Consider the following 13069-nt stretch of genomic DNA (forward strand, 5'->3'; position numbering starts at 1 on the left):
GTGCTTCTTGGATGAAATAGTAAGAGGTGAGTGTTTCCAAAACTGGACAGAGGGAAGCAGTTTCCCATTAGGTAGCCGCAGAGTTCACAGTACGAGGCAAAGCAAATGAGACTTGCATGAGGTCTGGGGGTGTGCCCCAACCATGGATTTCTCTGAAACGGAAACTTGAGAAATGTCGGTTTCTCTCTGCCCCACTTTTCAGATGCAAAGGGAACGCATGCTTATATGTTTACTGTTGCCCAGCGCCCAGAATATGAAACGATGTCAGGAATTTTTCTGAGCAGCAGTTCCTCTGGCATGGCTGGACAGTGAAATCTGCAACCTTGTTGGCAGCTCAAGCATTTTCATGGGCAATCAGCAATGGTGCCAGTCAAAGCTTCGGAGAAATCAGATCTGACTGGTCTTGTTCACAAAAGAGAGGGAGGCGGGGGCGGGGGGAGACAGAATATGCATCTGGGTATAAATAAAATAAAACCCCTAACCTAGTCTGCCAGCCTGCCTGCATACCATCTAACACCGCTTGATGGGAAACCCCTCCAAAATGACAACACCCTGCTCTGTTTGTTTAAAATTACACATAGGAAGCCTGGCAGGAAAGCACAAAGGCAACCTTGCCAGCAGCAACAGAAGTAGACTCAGCAAGCTGCTGATCTATGCTAGACACCTGGGTGGCATCTTTAACAGTACAGGCCCACAGGGTGAGGAAAGGAGAACATTTCCTTGGCTAAGTAAATGCTTGAAGCAGGAATGCGTTCGAATTCACACATTTGGAACCAAAGAGGTGGTCTGTTTGTGGGGTTTTTTTAAAAGATGAAAACATCTGTCCATGGGTCTACTAGAAAGACAGCTTTGCTTATTATTAAAGCACAGAATGTCTGTGACCCAATGACTGAGAGCTGTGCAAGCAAGCAGGGCTCTTCCACTGTTGGGTGACACCAGGCGAGTGTCTCCCGCACACCACAGAATTATAGCGTTGGAAGGGACCCCAAGGGTCTTCTTGCAGAGCTCCACTCGCCCCACCTGACTATGGAAGTCCTGCCTGTGAGCACATGAAGCTACAAGACCCAACCCAGTAAGATTCCTACATCACACATAACAGAGTTTGGACCGTGGCTGATATGCAACCTGCATTCAGTGCAACTATCGTTAGTAGTTATGTGACCACAAACCACAGAGGCTATAAGCCATAGTTAGAACTAAAGTGGAAGGACAGACTTTTCACAGCCAAAGCTGCTCTCTATCACATATGGTAGGAGAAGGACACAATGTACACAACTATTCACGACTATTGTAGAATTGCTACTGGAACTAACTCCACTGAGGAGTCAAAACCTCCTGTCCTTTGAATTTATTTAAAAAGTCTAAAACTTGCTTGACTTTTATTGTGTGCACATAAGGTAATTTTAAACAATAAAAACACAGTGTTTAAATACTGAACTAATTTAATTTACTATTATTGATTTTACTGGGATGGGGCAGTTTTTCTAACCTCAGACTTCCAAATGTGGATTTGGATCCAATGTCATGCTGGCAGGGCTTGTCCAAGACTATTTGCTGCTTGAGGCAAAGCAGCAATCACACACACACACCAACCAAAGTCAAGATCAGTCAACTTGTTCTGGCAATTGGGGCATAAAATCTCACAGTAATGTCTCCAACTCCGAGTAAAATTACAAAAGTAAATAATACTTTGCAGCCCTTTTATGACACCCCAAATCTCACCTTGCCTAATCTCTTGAGAGGGCCTTCTCAGTGGCTGCTCCCAGAATTTCCCTTCCTAGAGAAATTAAGAGTGGCTCCCTCCTTGTCCCTCCGCTGGCAGGTAGAAACTTCCTTGTTCCAAAAGGCTTTGGGGAACTGACTATTTTTAAGGAAGGGACTGGTGCTGTTAGGTTTTTGTTTTTACTGTAATGATCTGTATGTTGTAATAGATCTTATACACACACATAAACGTTCTATTAATGACTAATTGTATTTTAATGATTGTTTTTTTCTATGTTTTTAGCTGTTTCTATTTTAGCTGTAGGCCACTTTTGAGTTCTTGTCAGGGGAAAAGGTGGGATATAAATAAATATAAGTATAGCAGCAGCAGCAGCAACAGCAGCAACAACAGCAACAGTAAGGCCTGCCCTGCCATCATGATTCAAGAACGTAATTACATACAATGGACAAATCCAGGTTGCTTGCTCCATTTCTGCACCTTTGGTATCTAGGAAGGTGTATCACTGACAGCAGGAATGTTCCACACGATCAATTTTATATCTGATGAAATTGTTTCATTGTTTTCAGAGACTGTATGGACAGTTTTGTTGTTTGAGTTTGTTGTAATGATTTTATTGTTTCTGTTGCTTGTATCACTGTGTTTTATTCTGTTTTTACCACGTACACCACTATGAAGGCTTTATGCTGTGAAGTGGTCTATAAATTTGTTTTACAACAACCACCCGTTTAATCCATGCTGTCCAAATACTACTCAGGCGATGTTGCAGCGAAGTACAGTAGAAACCACACCATGTTAGGAACGACATGCATCAGCCCACAAACAATGCTCTTCCATGGCGGCAGCGAGGAACGAGCATCTTTCAGCAGCAACGAAACTGCCCGTGTCTCCCATTTTGAAAAACTTGTCCTTTCACAGTAGAAAGGTGTGCAATTAACAGCATCAACTTAACAGTGTTGTAAATCTCAGGCAGAAGAGCAATCAGATAAACAGAGGCTGAAGCTTATACTGTGGTGAGTGTGTGTGCGCGCGCACATGAGTGTGCATTTCTAGGATGAATTATACGCAAAAATGAAATTGCAGGAGTTGTCACGGCATGAAGGATGCCCCCACGATCCAACCTCATTCACTCAGGATAGGACAGGACAGGCTGCTGTGAGCAATATAGGGATTTACACATCTCAAAATGAAGCTAATATAAAAATCAATTACTGAAACATACCACATGTCAACCCTGGGATTGCTGTGGAGAATGAACTATTACTGCTCGCCGCACAGATTGATCGGGAGAGAGCGCTTCCTGCTCATCAACCGCACGCCCCATGATTCCAAGATTGGGGGAAGGTTTCAGGGGAAAGAACTGTGCATCAGTCTGCAGGGGGGCTGAAACGGCAGCTTGTTAATAGTATTCTCTCTGCTCCAGCTGACCTCACTTCCACAAGAAGGAAATCACTGATTCACAAGAATTTTAGACAGCATCAGGGTTGCACACAAAAGGGAAACTGGACCCATCTGCAATTAAAGTGTGTGCTGTGATGGCATTGATCACTTTCATTGATTGAGCAGAAGGAAACACAAGATGACCTGGATGGTGGGGGGCAACTCCAGTACCCCCTTCTTCTTATTCGGGCACCCCCAAAGCTCCCCCCCCCCGCTGACTTGTCAAATTACTTGTCAATTGCTGGTCTGGCCTCTATTACGCCAGTGACCTGCACCAAGCACAGGGTTACTCTGCCTGCCTGCAGGAATCCCTAATGGGCTATTATACAACTAAAGGCAGATTAATATTGATAACTTGTCAAACTGTTTCTCAAAAGTTAAGTGTGTGGCTGTAAGAGTGTAAAAGATAAGCAGGGAACAGAGAATCCAGTGGCATTAAAAAAGAGAGAGAGTTACAAATGCACAAAGCATCAGAATGCATTTGCCTTTCAATAGCAGCAGTGAGTGTAAATGGAAGTTTCGCTGGGTGGGGGTGTTTGCAGATGAGTCCTGGCTGCACACTCTGGGTGTAATTCATGGGCAGGTCAGTACTAGAGCTACATAAATAACATGATTTATGTCCACACTGACTGGCAGCAGCTCTCCAGGGTTTTCAGGCAGGGTTCTCTTCCAGCCCTACTTGGAGATGCCAGGTATTGAACCTGGAGCCTTCTGCATGCAAAGCAAATGTTCTGCCACTGAGCTGCGGCCCTTGCTAAACTGTAAATCTAAACTCGGGAGCACAAAGGGAGTCTAGCCAGAAGCAAATGTTTATTGAAACGAATGAGAGGGAAAGGTAAACAATCATGGGAAGAGATGAAGAGCCCATTCAGTTTTTCTTTTTAAAAATTCTTTTAGCTCAAGGTAATATAAACTGTTATTAGTCAAAGGTTGGAATTATTTATTAAAACGCCTTTGCTCATAACCCGATAGCCTCTTTTAATTGACTTTCACACAAACCGAACATGTAAAACTTGTCTGCTGAGGCAGAACCGTGCATGTTGGTTATTTTTCTCTCCTCGTTACAAGACCCCCTCAGAACCCTCCCAATATATACTCTATAATTAAAGAAAACAAACCATTCTTTCTATAACATTTATACTAGTGAGAAGAAATTGTTTATTGTTAAGGGCTTTCCCTCCCTCCCTCCCCCCTTTTAAGCCCTCACACGCTGTTAACGTTCCAGAATATTTAATTGTGCTGCATTTAAAATGTGAAATATTTTCAGGAAATGAACCAATTCTACCAAGGAATGGCAGTTGCACAGAGACATTTATGCCACCCTAGGTAATGGGATGAGCACGTAGCTTCTCTCTCAACTCCAAAAACGCAGCCGTGGCTTGGATGCTTTAAATCAAAAAGCAATTTCAGTCTGTAATGCTCAAATAAATAATTAAGTACATTCTATCTCCCGCAGTATTGCTTCTATTTATTCTCACCCCAGTGACAGGAATGTAGCAGCGTACCCCAATAACCTTAAAATAACAGACCTGCCACCCACCAGAGAGTGCAGAAATGTTTACAACTCAACTTTTCACCCTGATACTACAAAGGAACACTGTATACCAGCTTAACAGTGGAAAATACTCAGCTGGCGACGGCTGGGTTAAGTTGCGGAGAGGTTCGATATTGCTGTCTTGTCTTAGACAATACTAGATTGGTGTTGATATTAAAACCATAAATTGCTTCTCTCCCTCAGCTGTTGGTCCTGATGACATTTTTTGCCCATGTAAGTTGAGCTTTCCTGACATGAGACAAACGGCACCGATTGAAAACTGACCTCAGTGTGTGGCTGTGAATTTTCCACTGGGCCTTAACAGAAGAGTGGTATGAGTTGCGAGAGTCGGTGAATAAATGGTGCAGGGAATCTTGGTGTTAATGTACAGGATTGAGCTGCAGATCTAAATGCCGTCAGAAGAGAGACAGGGGACCTATGGCCATCCACATGTTGTTAGACCCCATCAGCCACAGCCACTGAGTCCACTGGTCAGGGAAGATGGGAGTTGTAGAACAACAATATCTGGAGGGCTGCAGGTTCTCCCGCTCTGCTTTAGGTCCTCATGTGACTGGCTGTGCAGTCACAGAATCTGAAGAAGGTGAAGAATTGATTTATGGAATTCACTGCCACGAGATCACACTAATCAGAGAGGAGATGTTTCTCAACATGGAGCTTTCCATGTTTGGGATTCCATGCCTCTGAATTCCAGTTGATGGTGAGCAACTATTAGGAAGAGAGGTTGAAAACCTTCCTGTGGGCTTCCCAGAGGCATCTTATTGGCCACTGTGGGAAGCAGAACACTTGACTAGATGGACCTATGGTCTGCCCTAGCAGCACTTTTCTTATGCTTCCACAATGGACCAGTGAACAGAGATGGAGCTACAGCTTTAGGAGCCGGGCCCTATGATCAATATGAAAAAATCCAGGCTATTTAACTGTACAACTGGGGAGTGAGCCCCACTGAGCACAGTGGAACTTGTATGTGAGTTAACATGCACGGGATTGTGATGTAAAGCAATGAATGCTTATGGCCTATTTTGGTTGTCCATTCTTTCAGTATGAATAAGCCTTTCCTGGATATCAGTCACAAACACACTTAGAATGGCGTGCCTTGGTTCTTGAGAGTCTCTCACCCAGTTGGATGCAAACTGGAACCCAAGTGAGTGTGACACAGCAAGGAGGCACTCTGATAAGATGATGTCCCGAGTGGAAATTCCACATCCCTAGGATGCTTCCCATCTTCTAGAGATGAACAGACAAACACCTGTGCCACAAATGTATCTGCAGCATTTCTTACAACATGAGAAACACATACCTCTCTCTCTGTCTTGCCTTAATGTCTTACATAGGAATATGAAACCATGTACAGATACAAACGATGGGGATGGCTCCCATACAACGCAAAAACACATATACACAGCATTTAAATAAATGTACCTACAATTTCTGTGAAATGGAACTGGACTTTAAAAACCAGGAGAAGGCAGATAAAATATGGGTTGCTTATTATTCTTTTTTCCTCGACCAAATTTTATCCCCAAAACAACCCTGTAAAGTTGGCTAGGCTGAGAAATAGTAACTGTCCCAAGGTCAAATCGCTTCATATACCTGAACAAAGTTCTGAACTGGGGTTGCCCTGTTTCATGACACCACACCAGCTCTCCTTACTTTCCACATAAAGAGACTCACTGATTCTGTGCATCCACTTCTTGCATTTGGTCAACCAGCTGCCTAAGAGATTTATCAAGCTTTAATCAGGCAATATAGTACTCGGACCATTAAAAGGCAGGCCTGAAAGGGATGGCTCCCACACATTTAGATTTCAGACAAAGTGCTGGAACAGCTGCTAATTATGACGGACTGTTTTCATTTGACTTTTTTTTTCCAGATTACTTTTCATTTGTGTAAACTGAGATCCAGCAAGAACCACCCACTCCCGGCCAAAAGGAAATCTAATTAGCCATCTCCATTACTGGTTGGCCTCAATAAAATATTTCATCTCGCTGACGAATTCCATGCCTCTAAGGAAGACAAGAGAAACAAGTGGGGGAGGAACAGAGGAAATGCAGAAGCAAAAGAACTTGCCCAGGGTCAGACCACAGGCAGCAGCGGGGGCATAGCCTGGATCTCTTTCCGCCAAGCTCATTTCCCTAGACAAAAACAGAAGGCTGCAGAGTACTGTATATGCTGAGAGCAGCTTCGCCTGTGTTAGTTTCCACTTCACTGGAAGCCTGCCGGGAGCCAGGTGAAGTAACCATCCATTTCCAAACCCTCCCACGCCCCCAAGTCCTTCTTGAAATAATAAGGTATCCATTCTGAAGCAGCATGCCCTATCTCTGGAGGTTTTGCATTTCTAGTTTTTAAAATGATTTACTATGACAGTTTAGCACAGCAGGGAAGGAAAGGGGAGTGGGGGGAACATAGGAAAACACTCAGTCCCCTTAAGGCAACAGAATTATGCAGCCCTGATCTCCAAAGAACACGGTCTCTTTCCTGGATCAGACATGCTAGTCAAAACCTCAGAGTCCTCTTAACAAGAAATCTCTCTTGCTGGCCTGAGGCACTATTCTGTGGCCAGGAAGACAAAATAAAAAAGACAATAAAATAAAAGGCAGAGACTTCAAAAGGATTGCAAGCTGTTAGCCCACATGGGCAGGCAGTTGCAGATCATCCCACATTGACAATTAGAGGCTACCTGCTGAGGAAATGTGGTTTCTGCTCAGCAAAGGCTGTACTGACTGGTCAGATTCTTTTTTAAGCCCATTACTCTGAAGGGTTTAAGTAGCTCTAAGAAGCTGGGGTTTCTCCCTAGTAAAGGGTGCCTATCAAGTTCTATGGAATTAAAATGCTCTGGAACAATGACGATCCTTTTAATACATCCAGTGGACAATGCTAAAAGAGATGATGGTGCAGTCCTTACAGGTTTTTTCTTTTGGGGTTGGGTGGTCCACAGTCTTCAAGAAGTGACGGCACATCAGACTTTAATACCAGTGAAGGCAGTGAATGGAAAGTGTGTGTGGAAACCACTGGGGTGTGTGTGTCTGTCTATAGGTCAAAATCTACTACTACTACTACTACTACTACTACCATATGCAATTTTGGCAGTTAGCAGCAAGGACTGCCAACTACTGTGACTTGCAGTCAGAGCTTCATTTATGTCCAAGCTAACATACCAATTCAAAACCCGGCTCAGCTGTTTGCCCCAGTGATCTCTAGGGGCTGTAGTTTTGCAAGGGGACAAGAGATTCCCTGCTCCGTCACAAATCTATGGTGCTTAGGCAGGGCTACTTGGAGGACACTTATGAAAGTTAAACCAGTTTGAAATGTTTGAGGAACTGGACACGGAGGAAGGAGTCAACTTCCTTCATTGGCATAAATCACCCTATATATGAAATAAAACCAACAGGTGCCTGGTCAGCCAAGCTAGTTACTATGGCAACAGCCAAGTGATTATAGCATGTCAACTCATTAGCGAGTCTTGAGAAGGGAGTCATAGTCTGTGTTATGTCTTAAATTGCTGAAGCAACAGAAATTATTAGTATTTATATGTATCTGCAAAGCCTACAAGCTGTATGCATATCCAGAACTGTATTACTGAAGCCTTTATCTTTTGCAACAGTAAACTATTTGGACCTTAATCTGTCTGTGTGGTGATTGGAACTGGGGGAAACATGTCTGCTGCATGGGTATGTCACCTAAGATTCCCAACATGAAATTCTGAAAGTCATAGTATTTGGAAACTATATTTAGATAGTCTAAAGCTCAGAGAGTCCATCCTCTCTACAATAGGAGTTAAAAAATGTTAACAAGAAGTAGCCACAGCTCTCTTTAAAATCAGAGATTTATTGGCCCTTTTTACGGTAGAACACCAAAGATGTTAGAGTTACTGTATGAGCTGGCTACTCGACTCAAAGTCCTTTGGTAGGGCTTTTTCACTTGAAGGGCACCAGATTTTGAGGCAACCTTATATTTAAGTCTGTTAGCCATTGATGGCCAGGAACTGCATGCAAGTGAGTGGGTGGCTGGGCTGGAATGAGAGAGGTGGAATCCTTGATCTTTCTTCTACACTCAGCAAGAAGCCAGGCAGGCAAGTAGATGAGTGAAGCCCCCTCTTCTCACCCAACCTAGAAATACAGCTTTCCATCACTCCTCTATCAGTCCAGAGGATGATGATGATTAATTACTATTTCCATGAAGTAAATTTGGGGATCTTATCTACAAGGCCATTTAAATATATCTTTCTTGATTTTTAAATATTAAACAAGTATAACAACAAACAACAACAAACATATTCATTATTGCAGCATGCAAATCTACAAGGCTGGTTTGAGTGCAAGACAGGAACATTTTTCAACATTTGGACCTCAGCACTGAAAGCAAGGTCAGTTAGGTACAAAAACAGTGTCGAGCCAAAATCTGCCAGCTGTTATCTACCCCCACCTATTTTGCTGTCCCGTTTGCAGGTGGAAAAATAAGAAAGGCATTTCAGCAATTTTCCAGGTGAGCCACCAGAAGTGGCTATGTCTTTGGCCTATCACCACATGAGTTATTACATTTAGGTTTGAACAAAGCAAAGGACATACTGAGGCAATGTTTGCTTGAAAATAATCTGTCTGCAATGAGAAAATTGAGTCCTTTGTACGATTTGTTTCCCAGCTAGTCCTCTTGATACGGTTGCATTGTATCAACAAGATCTAACATACCTGAATATACTTTATTGAGTGCACAACTGAATATGCCTGCCTTCAGCAGTACACATTGTAAGAGAACACCATTACAAAACTGGATATGTCCATGTGGAGATGGCAGTGTCAAAACTGTGGCTGATATTTTGTTGTTTGGCTCTTTGTGTGGAGATTTGCATAAAGAGTTAATCACTTTGTTTTTAGAGTCTCAACCTGGGAGTCTAGGCGCTTATTACATGGCTTTTCTCCTTGGAGATAAAGACTAGCTGGTGGCAGCAAAAACTGCAGTGCCCTGAGTTTTAAACTATGTAATTTTTAAATTCTGATTGAGTTTGGCAATTTCATCTGCACAGTGGTGTTTCTATGTTTATATCAGCACACAAATTGCAATGACTGATGTTTTAATTTAGTCTGGTAATTTTACCTGCTTAGTTGTTTATATACATATCTTTGATTTTTTTTTACTCTAATTGCAAAGCCCAGTGGATGATGCAAACAAATATCTAACACCAGTGGCATAGCACATTTCTCATGCTAGCGGTGTGGACAGGGCTTTAGGGGAAAGGGACGGCACCCCTCATCTCCTATTATTATTATTATTATTATTATTATTATTATTATTATTATTATTATTATCTGTCCTTCACCAGTAAGTCCCAGAGTAGGTTACAATAACCTAAAATCAGAATCAAAAACAGTTAAAATAAATCATAGTCACAGGAATAGAGTGGGTCCCGAACACACATCTCAGGTGCTGGGGGAAAGAGGTGCCCCTTCAGTACTCACGAAAAGCTATATAAAGAAAGTAGCAGACACACCTCTGTGGGGGAGGAAATTCCAAAACTTGGGGGTTGCTGGAGAGAATTCTCTCTTCTGGGCTGCAACCACCCTGAACTTCTGACCACGGCCAGAACAACCAAGAGGGCCCTCAGCTGATCTTAACACCCAGGAGAGTCTGTAGGGAAGGAGGTGGTCTATCAGATATACGGGGCCTAAAGTGCTTAGGGTTTTAATTACAAGCATGTGTACTTTGAATTGGGTCTAGAAAATAAATGGCAGCTCAATGCCTCTCTAAGAAATATTCCTTGCTCAGAATGCCCTAGAATAGTGATGGCACAACACCCTACTGAGCAAGGCTTCATGGTCATGAAGCATTATGGTAATGGACATTTGGGATGGGGTGGCTAAGAGGAACCCGCCACAAACACACGTGGCAGCCGCAAAACACCACCACATGAAAGAGCTGAGTGATTTCAGCCCTGAAACCCCACACAGCATAATATTATCATGATGTTCAGCAGTGGAATGTGAGAAGTCCCTTAAGAAGTCTGTGGACGGTGTCCTCAGAATGTGGTCAAGGGGACAGCATTTAACTTCTAAACAAAGAGGCCCCAAGGCTCAGACCTGCATGGGAATCACACCTTAGGGCCCGGAAGGAATTCATCCTAAGTATTTTGGGACAGTTACTCAGTGGCAAGTGGAAAGCCTTGCTGGACATCCTTTACAGAAGCAGCACCTGTGGCTAAAGACGAGGAGTGGTACCAAGTGGGCCAGGTTTGATGGAGCAGTGGCAGGGCCACACAGGACTCCAGCACGGTATTCCCCACCCCTCTCCTAGAAATACTTCTGGAGCTTCAAGTACAGAAAGCAGCAGATAAAGAGATAGGTAGCTCCAAGGCAAGGTTCCTTAAGGTTCCGGGTGCTGATGGAAAGGAGGGAGCTGTACCACATAGAGAATGGGGTACAACATGGCGCCCTCCAGTTGTTTTGGACTGCAGCTCCCATCATCCATGGCCATTGGTTACACTGGCTGGGCTGATGGGAGTTACAGTCCCACAACATTCAGAAGGCACTACGTTGGCTACATCTGCTGTAGAGCCTCACTACCCTGAATTATTAACCTTTTGCAGTCCATAATTCAAGCAACCTTCTTTCCTATGTGGCCTGAAGTAAATAGCTTGTCTTTCAGACAGAAAATTGGAAGGGGGGTGGGGGGAAAGAGAGAGAGAAAGAAGAGAGAAAAAGAATATGAAAGAGAGACTGTCTTAGAGACCAATGTGTGTGAAAGCTGGGTGCCAAAACAAACAGCCTTTTCTTATTTGTCCATTGATTTATTCGCAGGGAGGATATATTGTAAAGGCCTCAACAGTGAACAGTTCACTCCCTTTGCACCAGGAAGAAATGTCTGCAGTGCCTCGTGCCAAGAAACAGCAAAGAAACAGCCGCTGCTCACCACCCTCAGATGAGGACCTCTCTATACTTTTATGTTTAATGATTGTTTCCTGGCAGGGAGCAAGGCTGGGGAAGGGAAGAGGACCAAATCTGGCAGAAAGCCATTTGAACCAAGCCCATTTCATGGTTGTGGACAGTTAAAGCCATACTGGAAAACAAAACATGTCCCAGGATATGCCCACTGGAAACCTATCTGTTGCTTTGAGTTTGTTTTCCCACCTTCAAATATAGGCATTTTGTGTACAAAATAATAAATAAGTACAAGTCTTTTGTCAACGTTTTCAGACTCAACAAAAATGGTATCGGAACCCACAAAATCACTCAAATCCTATTCATGTTTATTTGGAGCACAGGCCCGCTGTGTTCAGTGTGGGTTCACTCGGAGCTAAGCATGCATTAAGGCTGCAGTCTTAGGGTTGTAACCAACTACCGGTAAGTTCTATTCGGGGCAGACCCATTGAAATTAATGGACCTAAGTTAATCATGTTTACTATTTTCAGCAGGTCTGTTCAGAGTAGGATTCGCATTGGCAGCAATAAATAAAATAAAATAAAATACTACCACCTTTGTAAGGGAAAAAAAACTTACAACAAAATCCACAGCAAGCTGACACAACAACAGATACGTGATAACTCAGGATCCCGGAAAAGTCCTCCAAAAGCATATTTAATTTTTATAGATATGTCTGCATAAATATATATAAAGTAATATAAAAGGTATGCCTGTCTACCCCTTGTGCATGTGTCTGTCTTCTCTCTCTCTCCCTTGAAAACCCGAGAAAGATGGAAGGAAGGGTGCCGCTTCCACTCGTGTGGCCCTAGGCCGGAAAAGCATGATCCACTTGAGGGTCGGAACAAGGTAGTTTTACACCAATGACGTAATCAACAACAACAACAACAAAATCATGGCTGACCTGGAGAAAAGAGTGGGCAAAAGGAATCAATGGGGCGTTGCCTCTTGATATATCTTACAACGGGCAGAGTTCTCCAGGGCAAACTGAGCGATCCAAAGCTCAGCCTGCCTCTTAAGCCCAGTATTGCTGGTTATACCTGGATGGATAATGCATCTTGTAGTTTTCATGCCCTGGAAATATGTCTTCAGATGAACAACAAGCAGCTCAACAAAACATCAGGGAAGTATTTCTTCAAAATTACCTACCTTTAGTTGCTGCAGGGGAGAACAGCTTCTCTGAGCCTTCAGAAGCCTGAAAAGAACAAAAGAAAGAGGGTTAACTAAATGAGAGTTTATGATTTCCCAACAGCAATAACAAAACAAACCAGTCTGAGGTCGAAGACTGCAGTTATGTGTCACACCTGGAGGGTGCAATGTTGTGCCACTAAAAAAAAGAGCCAAGGATGGAGAAGCTGGTCAGGAGAGGAAGAATGAGAAAACTGGGCCCTGATCTCATATCTTTCCTATCCATTGAGGCAACCATGCAACACATAAGCTATATTC

General features: G+C 43.3%; 1 protein-coding gene across 10 annotated transcripts in view; it reads right to left on the bottom strand.

The window, feature by feature from the left end:
* The window catches only part of FBRSL1 (fibrosin like 1), a 762210-nt gene that overhangs the window by 77363 nt on the left and 671778 nt on the right, over positions 1–13069 (bottom strand). For all 10 annotated transcript variants that reach the window (XM_083589754.1, XM_083589747.1, XM_083589750.1 and 7 more), the window contains one exon: positions 12773–12818. In XM_083589754.1, the coding sequence (XP_083445880.1) occupies positions 12773–12818 (46 nt within the window). The remainder of the gene's footprint in view (positions 1–12772; positions 12819–13069) is intronic.

The sequence above is a fragment of the Podarcis filfolensis genome, assembly GCF_964270895.1.
Source record: "Podarcis filfolensis genome assembly, chromosome: 16".
NCBI lineage: Eukaryota > Metazoa > Chordata > Lepidosauria > Squamata > Lacertidae > Podarcis > Podarcis filfolensis.